The following is a 26,454-nucleotide window of genomic DNA, read 5'->3' on the forward strand; positions in this document are numbered from 1 at the left end:
AAGAAAGGAGGTACAACTGTCCTCTAGTACTGTTCGCCCCCGTAATCGACAGCTTGTACACTGAGAAAGGATGGTACCAAAATAGCATCACTTTGCTCGCTCACTCAAAGGGAGCATAAACAGCAGTTGTGGAGTAAAATGTAGGCTCTCTCTCCCTCCCTCCTTCAGTTAATTAAAATGATAACTCAACATACAGGTACCTCAGATTTGTAAGCAGAAACAATTGGTGTGCAATTTTTTTACCTCAGCTAACTGCCTCACAAAACGATCGCATTTCGATTCCCCCTTGTAACCCTTGCCGCTGCAGTAAACGTTATCGTCAATAGAATTACACATTTATTTCAAGAGAAAGCAATTTATCTTCGATTTTTTTGGTCCATTGAGCCATGCCTCCATTTAGAGAGCAATGTCCATATAAAACATCACGTGGTTCAGTACTTTTGTGTTGTAGAACGGTACGTCGGAGTGACTTCCAAATGTCCTCCAGCTGCGTCACAAGGCGTCTCGTTAAGGTGGTCAAGCACAAAATGAACTCCTTCATCCCTGTCGCAAGAAGAAGCCTGTGCTGGAATGCTTGTGGGAGTTAAACGGTAAAAAAAACTGAACAAATGCTGAACTATGGCTGCTTTTGTTGAATGGAGTGGCGAGGCTTAACCTGTTATGGCAAGCCAAAAAGTACATGGACAATGTAGTACGATAACTACAGTGCATTTGAACAGTATTCAGGCGCCTTGACTTTTTCCACATTTGGGTACGTTACAGCCTTATTCTAAAATGGATTAAATCGGGGTTTCTTCTCATCAATCTACACACAATACCCCAGAATGACAAAGCAAAAACTGACATTTTTGCAAATGTATTAAAAATAAAACACAGCTATTTTCAGGTCGAACATTCAGAGATGTTCGATCGGGGTTCAAGTCCGGTCCACTCAAGGACATTGTGACTTGTCCCGAAGCCTGTCAGAGTGACCATCGGGTTCTTGGTCACCTCCCTGACCAAGGCCCTTCTCCCCCGATTGCTCAGTTTGGCCGGGTGGCCAGCTCTTGGTTGTTCCAAACTTCTTTCATTTAAGGATGGAGGCCACTGTGTTCTTGGGGACCTTCAACGCTGCAGAAATGTTTTGGTACCCTTCCCCAGATCTGTGCCTCGACACAATCTTTCCTTGGAACTCTACAGACAATTCCTTCGACCTCATGGCTTGGTTTCTGCTCTGACATGCACTGTCAACTGTTGGACCTTATAGACAGGTGTGTTCCTTTCCAAATCATGTCCAATCAATTGAATTTACCACAGGTGGACTCCAATCAAGTTGTAGAAACATCTCAAGGATGATCAATGGAAACAGGATGCCCCTGAGCTCAATTTCGATTCTCCTAGCAAAGGGTCTGAATACTTACGTAAATAAGGTATTTCTGTTTTTTTACTTTCAATAAACCTGTTTTTCCCTTTGTCATTATGGGGTATTGTGTGTAGATTGCTGAGGGAAAATTTGTATCGAATCCATTTTAGAATAAGGCTGTAACGTAACAAAAAATGTGGGAAAAGTCAAGGGGTCTGAATACTTTCCCCGAAGGCCCTGTATATGGAGACTGTATAGTGGCAAAAATGTTTTTCAGCATGTTATGTAGCTTACCAAGTGGATTATTTTCCTCTTGACTCGCAGTCACGTATTAGCCTAGGTCTACTCCCGACCAAATGCCTGCGACTTGTCTTAATCAATCAACGTGATGTTGTTTCACTGAATCTCCCTCTGTATATTTGGTTAATTCTCTGGCTGGGCAAATAAGAGGAAGTGGTATAGCTCATCTGTTTATTTGCAAATCTATCACTGATCAGAAACATTTAGCGTGCAATAGGTTAATGTAGCCTTAGATCAAGTGTTGGCCATTGTTTTTGCTTGATCGCGTAAAGCCCATCGGAGGTCGTGAAATATGAACAAGAGACTCGCATGATTTTATAAAACAGGATTGCTGTTATTTTGTATGGGTATCATGATGAAGATACTCTCAATGTATGACCCCAACGCCTGCTCCCTAACAAACGTGGAGTGAGGGTGGGAAAGAGATGAAACGCAGATTTAAAAAGCAAGGGCTTGCCTTGGGCTGTTTCAAAATGGAACCTTTTTTTTWAAATTTTTTTAAATTTATTATATGACAGCGATTCCATTTCAGTCGGTTATATTTCATTATATTCTTAGCCTACTATAAAATATATTTGTGTTGACTGTGCTCATGGTAGCCTAAGTGCGTCTTGTCTGATTTAATGAACAAAATAACTACCGGTTTTAGGTGTCCCCTCCTTTTGAATAGGCGTTGACGCCCTTGCTCCCAGGGTCGGCTGACTAGCTTACCTGATGAGGATAATCTTGACCTTGGACGAGGAGCTCTTAATGATAGCGGAGGCGTTCAGGTGGCTGCGGCCATACAGGACCTGGTTGTTGATCTGATGGGGAGGAGGGAAGGAGAGAGTTGAACTACAATCCGTGTCATATTCATTATGGCACAACGGAACAAAACGTGTTCAAACAGAAAAAAAAAAGATTTGTTATTGGATAAGTTCAGGTTTGCCCCTCACTGTTTCAGTCCGTTTTCTTACCTTGATGCATAATGAACACAACCCAGGTATTTATCATAAACAGGAAGAAGGGATGGATTTAATGTATTTCTCTCTCTGACAAACACATAGCAACATAAAAGACTCAAACATGCATAAATACATACAGGCGTAAGCAAATACACACGTGTGCAGCAGAACACACACACCACACACAGTAACCTTCTAGATGGCAACAATGAGCATGATGCTTCCGCCCAAGTGTGACAACAGTGTTTAGTGGCAGCAGCCGTTAGCACATGATTACTGATGTGGGCACACACACACACCCACACTCACATTCACTTACCCCCCCCCCCCCCCTAACTGAGACAGATTTTACTGAAAGGTCATTGAGCTCGCTGCTGCCCCTAACAATCCAACCTGCCTGCTACTCAAATGAGCACATTCAGTCGTATCCGCTACTTCCAAATGGTAATCAATAGGCAATTCAGCACTCTGCAGATACGATGGCCAGCACACAGCCCCAACACCTTGCTTTGGAACAGCACATATCCCGACTGGGCGTTAGATGGGCTCAGAGACACGTATGCTTGTTTGTGAGGGTTTTATGTGGGGTGTACAGTGTTCATCAGTGAGGGAGGAGTGTGTGTGTGTTTGCGTGTGAGCACGTGGGTCAGCCTGTGACTAACAGTGTACGTGCGGTGTCTGTATTTATGACTGTGTGTGTGTCTGCATTTCTGCTTATGACTGTGTGTGTGTGTGTGTGTGTGTGTGTGTGTGGTGTGTGTGTGTGTGTGTGTGTGTGTAAAATGTTGTGTCCCTGAGTGTGTGTTTTTCTGTGTTTACAGTACAGTGCCTTCGGAAGGTATTCAGAACCCTTAACTTTTTCCACACTTTGTATACGTTACAGCCTTATTCTAAAATTGACTCATTTTTTTCCTTCATCAATCGACACCACAACCCATAATGAACAAAGTAAAAATGTTTTATAAATTGTTGCTAATTTATTCGAAATAAAAACTGAAAATATCACATTACATAAGATTCAGACCTTTACTCAGTACTTTGTTGATGACGTACAGAGCTTGGCACACATGCATTGGGAAGTTTTCCCACTCTTCTCTGCAATCTCTCAAGCTGCTGTTAGATTGGAGGTGAGTGTCGCTGCACAGCTGTTTCCAGGTTCTCACGAGATGTTCGATGGCGGTCAAGTCGGGCTCTGGCTGGGCCTCTCAAGGACATTCAGAGACTTGTCCAAAGCCATCTGCGTTGTCTTGGCTGTGTGCTTAGGGTCGTTGTCCTGTTGGAAGGTGAACCTTTGCCCCAGTCGGAGGTCCTGAGCGCTCTGGAGCAGGTTTTCATCAAGGATCTCTCTGTACTTTGCTCTGTTCATCTTTCCCTCAATCCTGACTTGTCTTCCAGTCCCTGCAGCTGAAAAACATCCCCACACCATGATGCTGCCACCACCATGCTTCACCGTAGGGATGGTGCCAGGTTTCCTTCAGACGTGACGCTTGGCATTCAGGCCAAAGAGTTCAATCTTGGTTTCATCAGATCAGAAAATCTTGTTTCTCATGGTCAGAGTCCTTTAGGTGACTTTTGGCAAACTCCAAGCGGGCTGTCATGTGCCTTTTACTGAAGAGTGGGTTCCGTCTGGCCACTCAACCATAAAGGCCTGATTGGTGGAGTGCTGCAGAGATGGTTGTCCTTCTGGAATGTTCTCCCATCTCCACAGAGGAACTCTCGAGCTCTGTCAGTGACCATCAGGTTCCTAGTCACCTCCCTGACCTAGGCCCTTCTCCCCCGATTGCTCAGTTTGGCCTGCTCTAGGAAGAGTCTTGGTGGTTCCAAACTTCTTCCATTTAAGAATGATGGAGGCCACTGTGTTCTTGCAAACCTTCAATCGTGCAGAACATTTTTTGTACCTTTCCCCAGATCTGTTCCTCGACACAATTCTGTCTCGGAGCTCTACGGACAATTCCTTCGACCTCATGGCTTTTGCTCTGACATGCACTGTCAACTGTGGGACCTTATATAAACAGATGTGTTCCTTTCCAAAGCATGTTCAATCATTTGAATTTACCACAGGTGGACTCCAATCAAGTAGAATTGGAGGATGATCAAGGATGATCAATGGAAACAGGATGCACCCGAGTTCAATTTCGAGTCTCATCGAAAGGGTCTGAATACTTATGTAAATAAGGTATTTCTGTTTGTAATTTTTACACTGAATACATTCTAAAAACCTGTCATTATGGGGTATTGTGTGTAGATTGATGACGATATGTTTTTATTTAATCCATTATAGAATAAGTCTAACGTAACAATGTGGAAAAAGTCAAGGGGTCTGAATACTTTCCGAAGGCACTGCACGTGTGTGTGCATCAGTCTGTGACAGTGTGTGTGTGCACGCGCGCATCAGCCTGTGTGTTGCAGTGGGTCGGGTCTCCCTCCCTCCGCTGTCGCTGCTTGTGGCGGTCCACATACATTTTTCATGGTGGCAGTGACATTGTTGTAATGAGCAGCGCGAGCACAACAGAGAGGGTGGGAGGAATGGAGAGAAGAGAAAAAAAACAGACGGTTGCTGGAGGGAGGAGAACGTGATATGATGGAATGAGAAAAATAAATGAAGAGGTCATAGTAACAGACTAAGGTCAGCTGACAACACGTCAGTTCCAATTCAGGCTCTTCCACGTTAGTGTCAATGTTTGTGGAAGACCATCTCAGACGAGCGTTTTGAAAAACCGACAGAACACTTCAGCCCCAGACTGACACATTTATAATTCACTGCATTCATTAGACACTTACTCTGCCAGTCCCAGAGCTCAATCCCAGCAACGACTCTAATCAAACCAGAAGAATTAAATCAACCAGAAGAATTAATCGCATCTATTTTGCATGACTAATCCCCGCTTAGATTCATTAGTAGTAGGCCCACACTCAAGTTATTTTCATTCGTTGAGGAAGCAAGAGCAAATGCTTTTTCGCAATCTTCCCAGAAAGACAGAAAGAGAGAAAATAAACTAAAAAGTAGAGAAACAGATACAGTATAAGTAAGTATAGAGGCACACTTTTTTTGCGTTTCTCTGAGGCAGACACACACACACACACACACACAGCCCCTATTCGCACACACGTGATGTGTTGTGATGGATTCTGTGGCCTGAGAGGAGCACTGGCCTCGGCATCAACAGTGACAGTGATGGAGCCGTTTCATTTTCTCCCTCAAGGGCTTAACAGGATAAGACTATTACAGGGAGGGAGGGAGGGAGGGAGGGAGAGAAAGGGCTGTGACGATCCCAAATGAAAGAATGCATGCGCAGGGGACGGGAGAGAGAGAGAGAGAGAAAAAGAGGAAAGGAAGAGGGAATGAAGAGAGGTGAAAGAACAAGGGCAGACTATCCAACATGGCCTCTTTTATACTACCTTGTCCACCTAATCAACCCCTGCAATTGGCTCATGTGTGCGTATGACTGTCTTTTCGCACACGTATGTGAGACAATACGCATGTGTGAGTTCGCACAGGTGTGTGTGTGACCCTTTCACCTCCAGCAGCTCGTCCCCAACACGGATGTTTCCGTTTTTGGCAGCGGGGCCCCCGGGGCTGATGCCCACCACGAAGATACTGAGGCAGGAGCGGTCGCGGTTGCCCGCCAGGCTCAGGCCCAGGCCCTGGCGCTCTTTGTCCAGCTCCACACACAGCAGCTCCCCGCACAGCTCCCCGTAGCGCAGCCTGATCCGCTCTGAGGGAGAGGAAGAGAGACAGGTGGTTATTTCTAATACTGTGTTTCAGTGTTGTAGAAAGTTGGAGGGGAAAGATTACACCGGCATACCATTTATCTAGTCTCACACACACACACTAGAAGAGGTCTCAAGGGCAACCCTCCTGACTGAATTCTTGGCACACACATCCGTAGGCGGCACACACACATTTCTTCTTTCTCTTTACTGTGATGACAATTTGACCTGTCCAGCCYGTGGAATACCCTGGCCTGTTCCATTATACACGAGTGCAATTATTATAATGACCATATCTCCCAACTTTCTGAAGAGCCACAGGGCTGCCTCCAATACACAGAGGAACCTTTTCATCTCTGCTCTCTAGCTAAAGTCTAAGCTTTGCGTTCCAGTTTTATAATGCTWGCTAGTTTCTCTCGATCGCCGAGGACGAAAAGTAATTGCATGCAATSCAATAATCCCTATTGCAGCAGTATTCAAAACTCGCTTTGGATGCACCATTGCATTAGCCTGGGTACCAGTCTGTTTGTGCCATCATATGCCAGACACGTCATGTTTGGAATGGCAAGGAGTTAACATTATAGCACAAACAGGGAGCAGGCTACCATTGCATTCCATCTTTTCAAAAAGTAGTCATTTATTTGGCCCACTGCATGTGCTTTTTTTTTGTACAAATCAATCCATTCTGGGGTACCCCAGGGCTGTGTCCGAGTCCCGCTGTAGAGCTGATAGATCTACACTGGTGCCAGGTTAGATAAGCTGTTATTTACTGTAATCCTCTGGCGTGGGTAAAGGGATGGCCGGGCAGACCACAGGCCTGTGTGTTCTCTCATCTCTCTTCCTTTCTTATTTCCCCCCCCCTCGGTCAACGGCTAAGGCAGGGGAGAGCCGAGGTCCTGACTGAAATCCTTCAGTGGGTGTGTGTGTGTGTGTACGTGTCATGGAAACTAATCACGCCCGTTGACTTTTGATGGCGATGCTGTGTGTTCCATTGAAGATACTGAATGCCCATCTTACGTGATAGGCAGCTGCCTTTGAGGGAAATCTAATCCTATCAAAACAAATTACATTCACATCTTCTGCTTTCTGAACAAACAGCCCTGCGCATGTACGCTGGGTCTGTGTGTGTGTGTGTGTGTGTGTGTGTGTAGAAAGAGGGCAGAGAGAACATCTTCAAAGGAAACTTGGTCCTGCTGCAACACCTGTAAAGGGACAATCAGCTCCATCCATCGTTGGACTAAATGAATGCTGTGTATCCAGTGATACTTGAAGACCATTAACTTAGAAATGCCTCATGAGCTCAGTTTAACTGTCGCACTTCATGAGAACCAAAATACAAGCTTGTTTTACTCAGTTTGAAAACGTCAACAAAACACTATATWCAGTTGAAGTCGGAAGTTTACATACACCTCAGCCAAATACATTTAAACTCKGTTTTTCACAATTCCTGACATTTAATCCTAGTAAGAATTCCCTGTCTTAGGTCAGTTAGGATCACCACTTTATTTTAAGAATGTGAAATATCAGAATAATAGCAGAGAGAATGATTATTTCAATGATTATTATCACATTCCCGGTGGGCCAGAAGTTTACATTTACTCAATTAGTATTTGGTAGCATTGCCTTTAAATTGTTTAATTTGGGTCAAACGTTTCTGGTAGCCTTCCACAAGCTTCCTACAATAAGTTGGGTGAATTRTGGCCCATTCCTCCTGACAGAGCTGGTGTAACTGAGTCAGGCTTTGTAGGCCTCCTTGCTCGCACACGCTTTTTRAGTTCTGCCCACACATGAAAACATGGTTAAAACTATAATTTTGATATCATGGATGGTAAGTCCTTGCATCCATATCTGTCTATGAATTTTTAGAGTGGTTACATTTCTCCAGCCCTGTCCCTCAGCTTTTCACCYTACCAGGGGCGGGGTGGCCGCTTTGTTATTGTTTCCACTTCTGATTACCCCTTTAAATCGAACCAACTGCAGAGAGACGGTTACTTCTCATGCGCAGCATTTCATTCAATTGAAAACYTTTCGAGAGGCATTTTTCAACTAAAAAGCACAAGCCAAGCATCTACTCTCTCACACATACACTAGTAAAAGTAAAAGACATGTAACTGCAATTGTCGTAACTGATTACTTGATACACACAAACCTGTGCATCTATGTTGTGTGTGTGCGTGAGAGTAGGGAAGAGAGAACACTTTCAAAAGGGAATTTGGTCCTGCTGGCAACATCATGAAAAAGCCACCCACTCCAGAGTTAACTTGATAGCACACAGATTCCTCCGTCCAACTCATTTATCCCATCACCTGATCGTCCATTCAGCAAACAGGTTCACACGGGTCGTTATTTGGCGGAGACAAATGGGATGGATGCTTCCCAAACCACAACGCAACGTTATTGAGGCCTCCCGACAATAACAAGCCAACATTATTCCAACATTTTGATGGATGACTGGGATTAATGACCCTGCTCACAAAACTCCTCACCTTTCATAATGCCGTCAGGCCCTATGACATGATGCACACTTAAATATCCCCCTTTCCTCTCCTCCCTTTTTATTTTCCTTTCTGTCCAGCATAGTTTTTCACTCCTGTTTTGATTAAAAACACAGTAAACATGAAGGGGGTGAGAGAGAGAGAGAAGAGAGTGACATAACAAGGAGGGATGATATCTGTGACCTTTGAGGCGGCCCTCAATGTTTTAATTTTCTTTTTTTATTGCAGAGAGAGAGATGGAAACAGAGGGAAGGAGGAAGGAGAGAGTGAGGGGGGGATGAGACAGAGGGAAGGAGGGAGAGATACAGGGAGGGAGAGAGATCTACATTCCAGTCACGCCGTGAGAAGAGTAATTAAAAGCCCAAAGAGGTCCATAAATTCCAACCGATAAAAATGAGGGGGAGAGAATCACTCCATGAGCGGGGGGGGGGACAAGGGAAAAGAGGAAGAGAGATACCTTACTACATGGATGGGTTGAATGTAAGCGTAGGAGTGGAAAAGAGAGGGGAAAGAAGTGAAAAGAACAAGAGACCTTTGAGATAGTAACTGTGGATGGGTTGAGATATGGAGAAAAGTAAGAAGCGAGAGGAAAAGAGGGAGGGCGGATGGGTTGGGGGGAGAAAGGAGAGAAACTAAGGGGAAAGAGAAAGGAAGAGATGGAAGAAATTGGATGGGTTGAGAAAGGGAAGATGAGACATTTCTCTGCCTCTCTTCAGTCCTAAGAGAGGTAGCAAGATAGAGATGCGGACAGAGAGAAAATGAGGAACGTGAAAATGGAGGCGCATCGTTCTGGTCCGAAAACCGCAACCTCAGAAACGTTGCCAGAACGTTTTATTAGGAGCGGTTTAAAACAGTTACTGGCTGTATCAGTGGTTTTAGTGACAACGCTTTGGCTGTGGAAAAAACAAAACCATAACTTCATCCAACAGACACACAGGATTTTGGGGGGGACAGTTAGCATAGTAGAATACACAAGGTGCAATTTCAACAGTTTTTCTCTAGTTATGACAGTCACCGAGAGTCATTGAATTAGCCCATGTCAATTAACAATTTTTCAATTGGTAAATTCGTCTAGCCGGATATAGTCTATCCAGCTACCTAAACTAGAGGTAATCATGCGAATTACAGAGGGCCCCCCCTTGATTTTGTTAAGTCACTCAGATATATTAAAAACTGCACATTCTTCTCTCCGCCCCATGGCAAAATGTGTAGAATTGCATGAAATGAGTTAGAAAATTGTAAAATCTTCTCACCGACCATGGCAAATGTCTAAAGTTTGCTGCAATTCTAAAACGACATTTCTCTACATCCAACAAAATGCCTTAAGGCCCCCAAAAGGCTAGAGCGAGAGAGAGTGTGTGTGTAGATGACAGGAAAAAGGGGAATTGAGTGGCATGACCGTATTTGATTGAATAGGCCCTTAGTGAGGCTGCTGGCTAAGAGGACCTGTGAATGATCCCGTGGAGAGAAGGAATGGAAAAGGAGTGTCTGACAGAAGCTAGTCCCCGTTAGTTCGACACTTAGCTGTGGCATAGTAGCTGTGTTTAAGACTTCAGTCGGAGAGCGAGGGCGGGGGAGAGAGAGAGAGAGGGAGCAAGCACGTGCGGGAGAGACGATGGGATAGAGTGTCAGGTCATCAACGTCAGCATCTACTGGTTAATGAGGCTCCTCCATCACTGTCCAGTGCTCCACTACCATCGTAGGGCTGGGCAGTATGCCCTATTTAACTATATACTGGTATTGATAAATGGATAAGGATTTGGGTTTATAATTTATCTTGTATAATGGTATTTCAATGTTTGTTAAATATGTTTACGCGGCCGTGTGCAATGTTCGTTTTCATAGTTTACTCGGTTTTCTAATTGAGTCGTCTCTCTCTCCCCCTCCCTCCACACACACACCAAGCCCCGTCTCCAGTCACTCAAGGAGACCAGTTCTTGCACTACCACGAGTCAGTCTGCATGGTCAACGCTGCAGTGCAGATGCAATGCTGCAGATGGTGACAATGACGCTGCTTTCCACTTTGCTTCTTAAAATAAATTCACAAGTGCTCTATAATCACACTATTATTTTGTGTATTTTACTGTCCGCAAAAAGCTAGGCTTGTCCTTTCTCAGCAAGTTGTGGGTAAAATAAATCACGTTAGCTGCTAATGCTAATCGCGTGTTGGCTAGCTTCATCACAAACCACAAAATGTTAAAGGGGCAGTGCAGTCAAAAACATGATTTTACATAAAAAATATACAGTACCAGTCAAACGTTTGGACACCTACTCATTCCAGAGTTTGTTTATTTGTACTATTTTCTACATTGTAGAATAATAGTGAAGACATCACAACTATGAAATAACACATATGGAATCATGTAGTAACCAAAAAGGTGTTAAAACCTCTTGACACTACAGGGGGTGCTGTTTCAACTTGGACATTTATCGTTCCCAAATTAAACTGCCTCGTACTCAATTCTTGCTCGTACAATATGCATATTATTATTACTATTGGATAGAAAACAATCMCTAGTTTCTAAAACCGTTTGAATTATGTCTGTGGGTGAACCAGAACTCTTTCTGCAGCGAAATCCATGACAGGAACTGCGAAGGTCTGAAAACGAGGCTCTGTCTTCAGATCAGTTTAAAGTTCTGTATGTATCCTATGGGTCGCATGAACTGCACCCGCCTTCCCCTGGATGTCAGTACCAATGAGAAGTGGAATGGAGTTTCTACGTAGTTCTCAGAGCTTATAAAAAGGCCAAGGAACGAGGGGAGTCTCTTTTCGTCGTTCGTCATTGCGCAAAGCAAGACCTCAGAATGCATTTTTGAAACGCTCAGTTATCGGCTTAGCTATATCCGTCTGTAATTTAATTCGATATAGGTGTTAGAAACATCATAACGAAGTTATTTTAAACCGAGTTATATCAGTTTATGCGAGTATATTGCTATTTTCGGAATTTCCTTAGTATTGCGTTTTGAGGATTTGGGCATGTTTGGCCACATAGCTATTGTTAGCTGCTAATTCCGAAGTTGAAGACGACGTTTTACAACCAAGCAACGATTCTTTTGGACAAAGGACCACTTGCCCAAGATTCTGATGGAAGCTCGTCCAAAAGTAAGAGCTATTTATGATGTTATTCCGTATTTATGTGGAAAAATGTAAACGCATTTGTCCGCCATTATTGCGGGCACTAGTCTGGCTGTAACGCACACTGTATGTCTAGTAACGTTAATTTTAAAAATCTAACTCAGCGGTTGCATTAATAACTAATGCATTTTCATTTGCTGTCCAACCTGTATTTTTAGTCAAGTTTACGATTATTTATTGATTAGATTAGGTGCCTTTCCAAGATGGCGCCGGTCAGAATGCATGACCTGTTGCCACTGATCACATTGTATAACCACGATTTGTGCTGCTAAATATGCACATTTTCGAACAAAACCTATATGCATTGTGTAATATGATGTTACAGGACTGTCATCTGAGGAAGTATATCAAGGTTAGTCAAAATTATATATCTTTTGCTGTATTGTTACGATCGCTAACCTGTGCGCTGCTGTAAATTGCTTGTGTTTCTGGCTATTGTGCTAAGCTAATATAATGCTATATTGTGTTTTCGCTGTAAAACACTTAAAAAATCTGACATATTGGCTGGATTCACAAGATGTTGGGCTTTCATTTGCTGTACGCTGTGTATTTTTCAGAAATGTTTTAAGATGAGTAATTAGGTTATTTGACGTTGGTCTCTGTAATTATTCTGGCAGCTTCGGGCACTATTTCAGATTGCAGCTGCAATGTAGAACTTGTGATTTATACCTGAAATATCCACATTTTTCAAAAAAAACATATGCTATACAATAAATATGTTAACAGACTGTCATCTTATGAAGTTGTTTCTTGGTTAGTGGCTATTTATATCTTTTATTTGGTCGAATTAGTGATGGCTACTGATGGAGTAAAAACTGGTGGAGTAAAAAAAGTGGTGTCTTTTGCTAAGTGGTTAGCTAATAGATTTAACATATTGGTGTCTTCCCTGTAAAACATTAAAAAATAGAAAATGATGGCTGGATTCACAAGAAGTGTATCTTTCATCTGGTGTCTTGGACTTGTGATTTAATGATATTTAGATGCTAGTATTTACTTGTGACGCTATGCTAGGCTATGCTAGTCAGCTTCTTTACTGTGGGGGGTGCTCCCGGATCCGGGTTTGGGAGGAATTAGAGGTTAAACACATCAAAGTAGCCACCCTTTGCCGTGATGACAGCTTTGCACACTCTTCACATTCTCTCAACCAGCTTCATGACCTGGAATACATTTCAATTATCAGGTGTGCCTTGTTAAAAGTTAATTTGTGGATTTTTTTTCCTTCTTAATGCATTTGAGCCAATCAGTTGTCTTGTGACAAGGTAGGGGTGGTATACAGAAGATAGCCCTATTTGGTAAAAGACCAAGTCCATATTATGGCAAGAACCGCTCTAATAAGCAAAGAGAAACGACAGTCCATCATTGCTTAAAGACATGAAGGTCAGTCAATTTGGAAAGTTTATTCAAGTGCAGTCGCAAAAACCATCAAGCGCTATGATGAAACTGGCTCTCATGAGGACCACCACAGGAAAGGAAGACCCAGAGTTACCTCTGCTGCAGAGGATAAGGTCATTAGAGTTAACTGTACCTCAGATTGCAGCCCAAATAAATGCTTCAGAGTTTAAGTAACAGACACATCTCAACATCAACTGTTCAGAGGAGACTGTGTGACTCAGGTCTTCATGGTCAAATTGCTGCAAAGAAACCACTACTAAAGGACACCAATAATAAGAAGAGACTTGCTTGGGCCAAGAAACACAAGCAACCGACATTAGACAGGTGGAAATTTGAGATTTGAAGCATGGAGGGGGTGGTGTGATGGTGTGGGGGTACTTTGCTGGTGACACTGATTTATTTAGAATTCAAGGCACACTTAACCAGCATGGCTACCACAGCATTCTGCAGCGATACATAATCCCATTTGGTTTGCGCTTAGTGGGATTTTCATTTGTTTTTCAACAGGACAATGACCCAACACACCTCCAGGCTGTATTAGGGCTATTTGACCAAGAAGGAGAGTGATGGAGTGCTGCATCAGATGACCTGGCCTCCACAATCACCCGACCTCAACCCAATCGAGATGGTTTGGGATGAGTTGGACCCCAGATTGAAGGAAAAGCAGCCAACAAGTGCTCAGCATATGTGGGAACTCCTTCAAGACTGTTGGAAAAGCATTTCAGGTGAAGCTGGTTGAGAGAATGCCAAGAGCGTGCAAAGCTGTCATCAAGGCAAAGAAGAAGAATCTCAAATATAAAATCTATTTTGATTTGTTTAACACTTTTTTGGTTACTNTCAAATATAAAATCTATTTTGATTTGTTTAACACTTTTTTGGTTACTACATGATTCCATATGTGTTATTTCATAGTTTTGATGTCTTCACTATTAGAAAAAAGAAAAAAAACCTTGAATGAGTAGGTGTGTCCACTCTTCGTGGGGGGATTTTGTTTGGGGGAGGGGTTCAGCCTGTTCAGGTAGGATGGAGTTTTTGGACCAGATCATGACATCACAATTGGATTATTCTGACAAATGACCAGTCACCTTTTATTTGCATATGTATCCTCCTACTTCGAAGGGGTAAGCGGGGTAGGCTCCAGTCTAGATGATCCTATCCACCAATCAGGGCTGTGTATGTAAATATTAATATCAATACACCCACACAATCAGACTGAGCATTTCAATGGCAAAAAGAGGTTCAGGGAAATAAATGATTTACAAATATATTTTGAGTTATTTTCATGAAATAACTATGTCTAATAAATCACTGTTAAAGATTATTAAAAAAAAATACTATTAAAAAGACGATGGGGTTTTTAACATGTTCGCGCCATTGGTCTCAAGTTTGGGGGTGTTTGGGCTCATCTGTCTGTGTGTGTTCATGACACATTCTGCACAGAATGAGAATATTACACCACGTTGATAAGTGAAATACTTTTCCTCTCCAGGCACTGTGAAGATGTGTTGATTGTGAAGAATCTGTGCATCTCCAACACGTACCATGGGCACATCCAAAATGGCACACTATTCCCTACAGACTAGTTGWTCCTGCCAAAACCAGCACCTGGGTCTAGAGACTCTGCTGTGCACAGGGTGTTCATTCTTTTTTCTGTCTTTTTCGCTAACCATTTGATATTTGAGTCCGGTTGGCAGTAGAGGCTTTCATCGCAGTCAGCCGTTTGATTGTGGGGACCAATTTCGGTATTGAATTGAAAACACATTGCCGCAGAGAACAAAAAGGTCAAAAGCCTGCAAGTTATTGTAGTGTTAAAATGCTTTGTTGACAGTCTGAGTTATGAAGAATGCCTAGAATCCAATGATGTAAATACACTGCTCAAAAAAATAAAGGGAACACTTAAACAACACAATGTAACTCCAAGTCAATCACACTTCTGTGAAATCAAACTGTCCACTTAGGAAGCAACACTGATTGACAATAAATTTCACATGCTGTTGTGCAAATGGAATAGACAAAAGGTGGAAATTATAGGCAATTAGCAAGACACCCCCAATAAAGGAGTGGTTCTGCAGGTGGTGACCACAGACCACTTCTCAGTTCCTATGCTCCTGCGGGCTGATGTTTCCGGTCTTTTTGAATGCCGCGCGGTGCTTCATCTCAGTGTGCATAGAGACGGACGTCTACAAACCAACCCACACACAAGTGCTAGGTAGTGCAGCTCATCCAGGATGGCACATCAATGCGAGCCTGTGGCAAGAAGGTTTTGCTGGTCTGTCACGTAGTCCAGAGCATGGAGCGCCTACCAGGAGACAGGCCAGTACATCAGGAGACGTGGAGGAGGCCGTAGGAGGGCAACAACCAGCAGCAGGACCGCTACCTCCACCTTTATTTAAATTTAAATGTATTGTCAATCAGTGTTGCTTCCTAAGTGGACAGTTTGATTTCACAGAAGTGTGATTGACTTGGAGTTATATTGTGTTGTTTAAGTGTTCCCTTTATTTTTTGAGCAGTGTAGTTAATTTACAGTTAATTTATGATAGTTTTTATAGACTGGGGGTTGGATAAGAATACATATCGTGAACTCATCGCTCTTCGTGACCTACAGAGACACACACCACAGAGACACGAACCACACAGAGACATACACACACACAGAGAGACACACAAGAGACACACAACACACACAGCGAGACACAGACACACACACAGCGAGACACAGACACACAGCGAGACACAAATAGAGAGACACACACACAGAAAGAGAGAGAGAGACACACAGAGACAAAGACACACACACACACAGAGAGAGAGAGACACAGACAGATAGACACACACACAGAGAGAGAGACACACACAACAGGAGTGGCTATAGCGTAACAGTCAACTCCACCCAGTAGGGTGGGAGGCAGGACAGCTGCTGCTGTTTAATTAGAGCTCTCTGCTTTCGCAGGGAACGCTGTGTTGCTATTGTTGTGTGTTGTGTGTGGTGTGTGTGTGTGTGTGTGTGGTGAGAGTGAGTTAAGAGAGAGCGAGAGCGTGCGAGCAAGTCTGTATGCACTGGTGTGTGGTGTATATATGTGTGTGTGCACAGCCTGCATCTGGCACAAACAGTGGGTAGGAGGGGGGGGGGGGGGGTGGCGGCAGCGGCCAGCTGAGACAAGGGTGGGTGGAAGGGAGACAGCAATAATCCAGCCATGATTGGGCTGTCGATTTACCAATGGCCTGATCCCAAATAGACACACAAACACAGCTAATAGTCTCATACACACTAGGGATCATTTCCTTTCTCCATCATTTACCCCACGAGGTCAATTCAATTGAGGTGAGATTATCTCTATTGGAGGAGAGGATTAAGGGATGCCCACAGAAATGTAGCCAAGCCAGAAAAGGTCAYCATCCCAAATGGCACCCTATTGACTATTTCTCGTCCAAAGTAGTGCACTGTATTGGGAATAGGGTGCTATTTGGGACGTAAAGATGGGACGAAAGAAAACAAACAAAAAATGACAACGTGAAGAGATGGTTGGTTGGGCTGACAGATAGATTACCAACAGTGTTTTTTTACTCAAAGGAAAAAGGACCATGACAGTGTTCGTGTCTGGTGTTAAACCAGTGCATTTGTCAAACGTATGCTTGTTCGCAATTTCGACCTGTTAAAGCCGGGGATCTTCTATTTTCAAACCCTAGCGCCAGGATTGGTAACTTGCCCGTTTTATATGAGCTCGCTTGCGCTGAGGTGTGTCCTTAAAAAACGTACTCCAAAGTGCCAATTTCAGTATGCACTGGTGGGGATATTTAAGGCCAACCGAAAGCTGGTTGAATATCGGTAAAGCGGTTGGTTAGGGCATGGATTTTGACAGTGGAAGGGCAGCCTATCCAGCCAAAAATGTCTTAACATTTAAACTGCCATTTAAAAAAATAAAGTTTTAAAAAAGTTTTACAAAGAGAAATGAATACAATTACAGGTGAATTCACAATGCAGCTGCCAGCAATGCTTTGGGTCTCACGGTGCCTCCCTTTCTGAATGCATTGCACCTGTACCATCATTACTGTACCTGAATTGCACCTTGCACTGTTCTCATTTAACTTCTCAAAGTCTTGCCATAGAGGACTTCCCTTCTGTCGCGTGCCTTTCTCTGCCATTTTTCTAACTTTTAACAACAGTGACGTAGTGGTAGAAAGTCGACTCAAAATAATTGACTCCTCGACTCTTTGCACGTCGACTTCCGGTGTTGACTCCCATTTCCGAGTGTCAAAATTTCTGAGATTCAGTATTTTTGGAACGGAGGAGACCGATTAGTTGCCGTACTTCCGAGAACACAAACACTTGCATCTTTCATAGTGAGCTATCGAGGGACGGAGACAGAGMGGAGGGTTCACACCACGAGATATTTTTTTTTAATGCCTGTAAACCTCGTATTTTGAAACGTAAGCTAAATGTTTTTRCCCCCTTTAGTTGAATTTCATTAAAAAACACGCATATCCTCCCAATGGATTTTTTGTTGTTGTTGTCATACACAATGCATTCACCAAGTAGTCAAGACTAACGATAAAGGGCTTTGGTTCTTTGAAATAAATCTTAAATCACCAAGGTTTTATTAAAAGATCAAGTTTGGCGGCAGCAGAACAGAGAACAGTGAGTGGATATCCCCTTTTTATCTACACTGGACAAAAATATAAATGCAACAAGCAACAAAGACTTTACATAGCTACGGTTCATTAGAAAATCAGTCAATTTATACTAATTAATTAGGCCCTAATCTATGGATTTGTGGGTGAGTACGCAGGCCATGGAAGAACTGGGACATCTTCAGCTTCCGGGAATTATGTACAGATCCTTGCGACATGAGACTGTGTATTATCACGCTGAAACATGAGGTGATGGCGGGGGATGAATTGCATGACAATGGGCCTCAGGATCTCGTCACGGTATCTCTGAATTCAAATATTGTGTACATTGTCCGTAGATTATGCCTGCCCATACCGTAACCCTACCGCCACCGTGGGGCACTCTGTTCACAACGTTGACATCAGCAAACACTCGCCCACACAACACATGCTGTCAGCCATTTGCCCTGTACAGTGGAAACTGGGATTTATCCATGAAGAGCACACTTCTCCATTGTGCCAGTGGCCTTTGAAGGTGAGCATTTGCCCGTAAGTCGGTTATGACGCCGAACTGCAGTCAGGTCAAGACCCTCGTAAGGACGACGAGCACGCAGATGAGCCTCCCTGAGATGGTTTCTGACAGTTTGTGCAGAAATTCTTTCGTTGTGGAAARCCACAGTTTCATCAGCTGTCCAGCTGGCTCATCTCAGACGATCCCGCAGGTGAAGAAGCCAGATGTGGAGGTCCTGGGCTGGCYTTGTGAGGCCGGTTGGACTTACTGCCAAATTCTCCAAAACAACGTTGGATGCGGCTTATGGTAGAGAAATGATCATTCAATTATCTGACAACTGCTCTGGTGGACAATTGCATACTCCCTCAAAACTTGAGACATGGTGTTGTGTGAAAGCTGCACATTTAAGAGTGGCCTTTTATTGTCCACCTGTGTAATGATCATACTTTTTGTGAGTATGGAACATTTCAGGGATCTTTTATTTCAGCTCATGAAACGTGGCATTTAAATTTTGTTCATATTTTTGTTCAGTATATGTAGGCTATTACCAGATCCTGTAAATATTTTGGATGTGCGTAAAAAAAAAAGAATACATGCAGGCTATCATGGAACTAGAGTATTTAGAAACATTTAAGTTAGTGTCCTGTAACAATTGCTTGTTTTCAGTTTTGCGTAATTAAAATAAAACAAGCCCTTACAGGCTACCCTTACCCTACAACAACGAAAGCTGGTTCAAGAGCAATACGTCGGGTGACTTTCTTATCCTGGCCATGCATTAGCCAAGGAGCCTATCCATAAAACGTTTCTAAGCGGTATATTCGTGAGGCTTTCGACCAAACATGCTTCTGCATTCGTCACACAGGCCTACCTGCAGTGCACACTCCATTCAGCTTGTGTCCATTCACATTCCCAAGCCTCTTACAAAGCCTCTTGTCCGGCCTCTTGTACTGCTGCTATCACTCGTTAGTGTAGCCCAATGCTGTTTGGTCTGTAGTATCAAGCAATCCACAATGGACTAGGATGAGAATAGTCCAGCCGAATTGGAGTTGATGACAACGCAAAGACCGTCAATAACCTACAGAACTCTGTTTATCATATATCGTGATGGCCTTACCCCTATACAAATATAACTATCCCTGCACGTTGTAAATATGCTACTGGAACTGACTGACCTTGTATATAGTATGCTTACTTACTTTCTTGTGTTCTTATTTCTTGTTATTGATTACTGCATTTTGGGGTTTAAAGCATTTCGCTGTACATTTCGCTGTGCATGTGACATTACAACTTGACAGGAGAGCATGCAGTATTAAGCCACGGAACGCCTTGATTGACCTGTTTAGTCATCAAAACCTAGCCCTTTCCCACTACCGCCAGCTATTACGCTCATAGTAACGGCTGTGAAAATAGCATCAAATATTTCTGATACCCCCCCCAGATGTATAGCGCTAGTGCCAGCACTTAGATCCACCATTGTGTTAGGTTTGTTAAAATAGAGCCTATAATCTATAACGTTGGTTTCCAGTCAGAAGCACAGCCCCTGTAACCTGGTCCCAGGTCTATTTGTATTCTTGCCAACACCCTTGCTGTCATTGTCAAGGCAAACATTTAGCATGACAAATGAGGGCCAGAGAGTTGGCATGATGGCACAAACAGGTAGACCCTCAGGCTAACCGCTACACTTGGTTGTAAAGCTGCAAATATAACCGCCAGTGACAACAAGTTATTTGAATTCTGTGGTAACCTCCCCCGAGACCAAACATGAGCGAAAACGATCTAGACTGGATATGAAGGTTAGGCCAACAGTGGGTCTTTAACACCTATGACTCAGTCCATCACCTCGTCTTCAAGGATAACCACATGCTAGCATACACTCGTTGTGTTCTATCCTCGTGGGAACCTAAACATATATTTACATTCAAAATCCTATTTTCCCTAACCCTTAAAACCCTTACCCTAATACTAACCCATAAGCTTAAAATAGCCGTTCTAATGGGCACGTGGAATATGTCCCCACGAGGGAGGATTCGTGTGGACGGCATGTTTACTGCTGCCTTGTTTCTTACTGTTGCCGAGAAGGAACCTACAAGTAAGCATTTGTATACTATGTGTATCCCGTACATACGACTAATGAAACGCACACAAGCAGAGTGACTGAAGACAGTAGTGGGGGGGGGGGGGGGGGTGGGGTAGCGCATGGAGAGGCAATGTGGCTGAGCCTCTGGAGTGTTGACGCAGTGGCACAGTAATGTCTCAATTACCTCTGCCCTATTTGAACCTACTGAAGCACACATACTAACTCTTTTGACTCATCACATACACCGCGTGGACAAACCATTAGGAACACCTGCCTAATATTGAGTTGCACCCCCTTTTGCCCTCAGGACTGACTCAATTCGTCGGGGCATGGACTCTACAAGGTTGACTCCTATGTTTCCCCACAGTTGTGTCGAGTTGGCTGGATGTCCTTTGGGTGGTGGACCATTCGACACATACGGGAAACTGTTGAGCGTGGAAAAACCCAGCAGCGTTGCATTTCTCGACACACTCAAACCGGTGCGCCTGGCACCTACTACCATACACCGTTCAAAAGCACTTTAATCTTTTGTCTTCCTGTTCACCCTCTGAATGCCACACATACACAATCCATATCTCAAAGCTTTAAAAAAAATCAATCTTTAACCCGTCTCCTCCTCTTCATCTACACTGATTGAAGGTGTTCAAAAGCACATATCAGACCGAGAAACATAATGCTTCTTAGGTAGTTCTTTGAGTTTTAGTTCTGAAAACGATCTCTCTGCAGATGCAACAATTACAGGGATGGTACAAACAGCTTAATTGCTATTGCCTTAACATTATCAGGGAAACTGGGCAGAAGGGAGTGGGGTGCTTCAAATACAGCAGATACGCAACGTCTTTAATTGAGCCTCTGTCATTGTCCTTAATTGCCGGCCTCGACACGTTACTGGAAGAGATTAACTGTATAGGAAGCTCTGGGACAGGTTGTCTGGATACTGGACAGACAATACGTGGGCAGATGCAAACAGATTATCATCTTTAGTGGATAACGGTTCTTGAGGGCTCAAACAAAAACAAATTGTTCATCAAATCTAATTGTATTTGTCACATGCGCTGAATACAACAGGTGTAGACCTTAGTGAATTGCTTACTTACAAGCCATTAACCAACAATGCAGTTAAGTAAATTATTTTTTAAAGTAACAAATAATTAAAAAGCAGCTGTAAAATAACAATAGCGAGGCCATATACAGGGGGTACCGGTACAGAGTCAATATGTGGGGGCACCGGTCAGTCGAGGTAAATAAGGTAATATGTACATGTAGATAGAGTTAGTGACTATGCATAGATAATAACAGAGAGTAGCAGCAGCGTAAAAGAGGGGGGGCAATGAAAATAGTCTGGGAAGCCATTTTATTAATTGTTCAGGAGTCTTATGGCTTCGGGGTAGAAGCTGTTAAGAAGCCTTTTGGACCTAGACTTGGCACTCCGGTACTGCTTGCCGTGCGGTAGCAGAGAGAACAGTCTATGACTAGGGTGGCTGGAGTCTTTGGGCCTTCCTCTGACACCGCCTGGTATAGAGGTCCTGGATAGCAGGAAGCTTGGCTCCAGTTATGTACTGGGCCGTACACACTAGAGGTTGGCCGATTAATTAGGGCCGATTTCAAGTTTTCATAACAATCGGAAATCGGTATTTTTGGACACAGATTTGTCCGACTTTTTAATATATTTTTTTACACCTTTATTTCATCTTTATTTAACTAGGCAAGTCAGTTAAGAACACATCCTTATTTTCAATGACGGCCTAGGAACAGTGGGTTAACTGCCTTGTTCAGGGGCAGAACGACAGATTTGTACCTTGTCAGCTCGGGGATTCAATCTTGCAACCTTACAGTTAACTAGTCCAACGCTCTAACCACCTGCCTCTCATTGCACTCCACGAGGAGCCTGCCTGTTATGCAAATGCAGTAAGAAGCCAAGGTAAGTTGCTAGCTAGCATTAAACTTATCTTCTAAAAAACAATCAATCAATCATAATCACTAGTTATAACTACACATGGTTGATGATATTACTAGTTTATCTAGCGTGCCCTGCTTTGATATAATCGATGCGGTGTGCATTCGCGGAAAAAGGACTGTCGTTGCTCCAACGTGTACCTAACCATAAACATCAATGCATTTCTTAAAATCAATACACAGAAGTATATATTTTTAAACCTGCATATTTAGCTAAAATAAATCCAGGTTAGCAGGCAATATTAACCAGGTGAAATTGTGTCACTTCTCTTGCGTTCATTACACGCAGATCAGCCGATTAATCGGTATCGGCTTTTTTTTTGTCCTCCAATAATCGGTATCGGCGTTGAAAAATCATAAATCGGTCGACCTCTAGTACACACTGTCCTCTGTAGTGCCTTGCAGCCGGAGGCCGAGCAGTTGCCATACCAGGCAGTGATGCAACCAGTCAGGATGCTCTCGATGGTGCAGCTGTAGAACCTTTTGAGGATCTGAGGACCCATGCCAAATCTTTTCAGTCTCCTGAGGGGTAATAGTCTTTGTCGTGCTCTCTTCACGACCGTCTTGGTGTGCTTGGACCATGTTAGTTTGTTGGCGCTGTGGACACCAAGGATCTTGAAGCGCTCAACCTGCTCCACTACAGCCCCGTCGATGTGAATGGGGGCGTGCTCTGTCCTCTTTTTCCTGTATTCCACAATCATCTCCTTTGTCTTGATCACGTTGAGGGAGAGGTTGTTGTCCTTGCACCACAAGGCCAGGTCTCTGACCTCCTCCCTATAGGCTGTCTCATCGTTATCGGTGATCAGGCCTACCATTGTTGTGTCATCGGCAAACTTAATGATGGTGTTGGAGTTGTGCCTGGGCATGCAGTCCTGAGTGAACAGGGAGTACAGGAGGGGACTGAGCATGCACCCTTGAGGGCCCCCCCGTGTTGAGGATCAGCGTGGCGGATGTGTTGTTACCTAACCTTACCACCTGGGGGCGGCCAGTCAGGAAGTCCAGGATCCAGTTGCAGAGGGAGGTGTTTAGTCCCAGGGTCCTTAGCTTAGTGATGAGCTTTGAGGGCACTATGGTGTTGAACACTGAGCTGTCGTCAATGATTAGCATTCTTACATAGGTGATCCTTTTGTCCAGGTGGGAAAGGGCAGTGTGGAGTGCAATAGAGATTGCATCATCTGCGGATCTGTTGGGGCGGGATGCAAATTGGAGTGGGTCTAGGGTTTCTGGGATAATGGTGTTGATGTGAGCCATGACCAGCATTTCAAAGCACTTCATGGCTACAGATGTGAGTGCTACGGGTCGGAAGTCATTTAGGCAGGTTACCTTAGTGTTCTTGGGCACAGYSWCTATGGTGGTCTGCTTGAAACATGTAGGTATTACAGACTCAGTCAGGGACAGGTTGAAAATGTCAGTGAAGACACTTGCCAGGTGGTGAACCTGCGTTTGAGTTGTGTGGTTGCAATATCAACAGCTCCTTATCTGTGGTATATCTTGGCATGCATCATTTAAGACTAAGTAAATTGAGTGCAGCGCAATGGACATTATATGGACAGTATAACACACCGTCTCAGAATAGTCCGAATAGAAAACAGTCGGGTCTGCAACCTAGATCTACAGGCCATGGTGAAAACATACATACTACATACTGCATGTAGTTCTATAGGCCTCTACATAGAAAAAAAAGAGATTGGCATAAATCGATTGGTTTTACTCACAACGTTGTATCCAAGCTGGGCGAGAGCGCGAGGACGGCTCATGTCATGCAGGTTCAGGTAGGCTATACAGGACAGTTGCATTTWAAAAAATAAAATAAAGATAATCAATTGGTTGCTGATTAGTAGGCTGTTGTATTGAAAATGTATTACATTTTATTTGTATTTTTTATTTCACCAGGTAGGCTAGTTGAGAACAAGTCCTCATTTGCAACTGCGACCTGGCCAAGATAAAGCATAGCAATTCGACACATACAACAACACAGAGTTACACATGGAATAAACAAAACATAGTCAATAATACAGTAGAACAAAAGAAAACAAAAAGTATATATACAGTGAGTGCAAATGAGGTAAGATAAGGGAGTTAAGGCCATAAATAGGCCATGGTGGRGAAGTAATTACAATATAGCAATTAAACACTGGAATGGTAGATGTGCAGAAGATGAATGTGCAAGTAGAGATACTGGGGTGCAAAGGAGCAAGCTAAATAAATAAATAAATACTGTATGGGGATGAGGTAGGTGGATAGATGGGCTGTTTACCGATGGGCTATGTACAGGTGCAGTGATCTGTGAGCTGCTCTGACAGCTGGTGCTTAAAGCTAGTGAGGGAGTTAAGTGTTTCCAGCTTCAGAGATTTTCGCAGTTCGTTCCAGTCTTTGGCAGCAGAGAACTGGAAGGAAAGACGACCAAAGGAGAAATTGGCTTTGGATGTGACCAGTGAGATATACCTGCTGGAGCGCGTGCTATGAGTGGGTGCTGCTATGGTGACCAGTGAGCTGAGAATTAAAGACTCTAAAATGTTTGAATTTCCAACTTTAATTACTGAACAAGAAATTACACTATTGCCACCAGCCTAAATGGACTCCCTGCGACACCATGTACAGCTTCGTGAAATGTAGGCTGAGGGAATGACGACCAAAATAAGCCTACCAATAAACAATTATCAGCTGAACCAAAGCTGTAAGCTACATGCCCTGGCACTACAGAAAGCCCATCATCGATTCGACACGCAGCCGCATAGACATGTCACAATTTCAGCACCATGGARAGCGATCGGTAGTCTATACTTTGTGAGTGGCTGTCTGGCTGACACAGATCCCCCCCATCCCGACCTTGCGGGGGTCCAGAGAAAATGCGTTACGCCAGTGCCTGCACATCGACTCTGTACTGGTACTGGTATAGAGCCAAGTTATCATTACTCATTGTGTATTTATTCATTGTGTTTTATTATTTGTTCTCTGCATTGTTGGGAAGGGCCCGTAGGTAAGCATTTCACTGATAGTCTACACCTGTTGTTTACAAAGCATTTGACATACACACAGAACATGTTAAAATCCAATCCAGTGAACTCACAAAGAAACTCCTCAGTGTGTTTTTGGTTCATGCACAAATGGTCTAGTTGGCCCCTGGAGTGTAAGTGTGTGTTGATGCGCTGTGACAAGTCTGCTTTCTGGAATGGAAAGCACACACGCATTTATATTCAAAACACATAACTGCTATCATTCTACAATAAGCGTTCACTCCCCTGGATGCTACAGTAGAGAATCGGTGACCCAGAATGTGAGTTATGGCATAACGTAGCTAGTGATTAGAATGTTCTACATTCAACCAATGGGTCTCTCTCGCACACACACACACACCCCTCCAATGCTACAACACCAGCCTACATGCCATGGCTCTTAAACGCTGGACATGGCTAACAGCAGGCCTGGCAACACAGCACAGTCACAGGTTGCAACACAAATTGCATCATTTTCCCTATGTAGTGCACTACTTTTGACCYGAACCCTATGGGCCTGTTCAAAAGTAGTGCACTAAATAGGGAATAGTGTGCCATTTGGGACAGTGGTATAGTGATGAAAGAAAGGGAAACTTGACAAGCACACATGAACAACACAAAGACACAAACGCTTTGACTGCACACGTACAYCGGCTCCTCTTTTAAAAAGTTGCGAGCTTACACCGCGGGACTAAGAGGTACCCAGCGTCACGGCTTCATTGCTCCAGACCTCCACAAGGGGGAGTTAGAGCACTCATTATGCATTTGGGTCCCAAGGTTTTTATATGACCAATCATATCGAGTGGTTCCAATGACGAATTTGACGCGAGCCACCTGTCCCTGGTGACCTTCTTCAGCAAATCAAATCAAATGTATTTATATAGCCCTTCTTACATCAGCTGATATCTCAAAGATGGCTGACACACCATTACGGTGGAAGCTAATTTAAGTAATTATAACGTTATAACGAGTCATGCAAAAAAAAT

The 26,454-nt window shown here is 43.6% G+C and overlaps 1 protein-coding gene across 8 annotated transcripts in view; it reads right to left on the minus strand.

Annotated features, from left to right (window-relative positions):
• Nucleotides 1-26,454, minus strand: part of patj (PATJ crumbs cell polarity complex component) — a 172,183-nt gene that overhangs the window by 26,128 nt on the left and 119,601 nt on the right. For all 8 annotated transcript variants that reach the window (XM_070447485.1, XM_070447482.1, XM_070447481.1 and 5 more), the window contains 2 exons: nt 6,106-6,302; nt 2,354-2,445 (listed from right to left, as the gene is read on the minus strand). In XM_070447485.1, coding sequence (XP_070303586.1) covers nt 2,354-2,445; nt 6,106-6,302 — 289 coding nt within the window. The remainder of the gene's footprint in view (nt 1-2,353; nt 2,446-6,105; nt 6,303-26,454) is intronic.

The sequence above is a fragment of the Salvelinus sp. IW2-2015 genome, linkage group LG16 (assembly GCF_002910315.2).
Source record: "Salvelinus sp. IW2-2015 linkage group LG16, ASM291031v2, whole genome shotgun sequence".
In the NCBI taxonomy this organism is placed as follows: Eukaryota; Metazoa; Chordata; class Actinopteri; order Salmoniformes; family Salmonidae; genus Salvelinus; species Salvelinus sp. IW2-2015.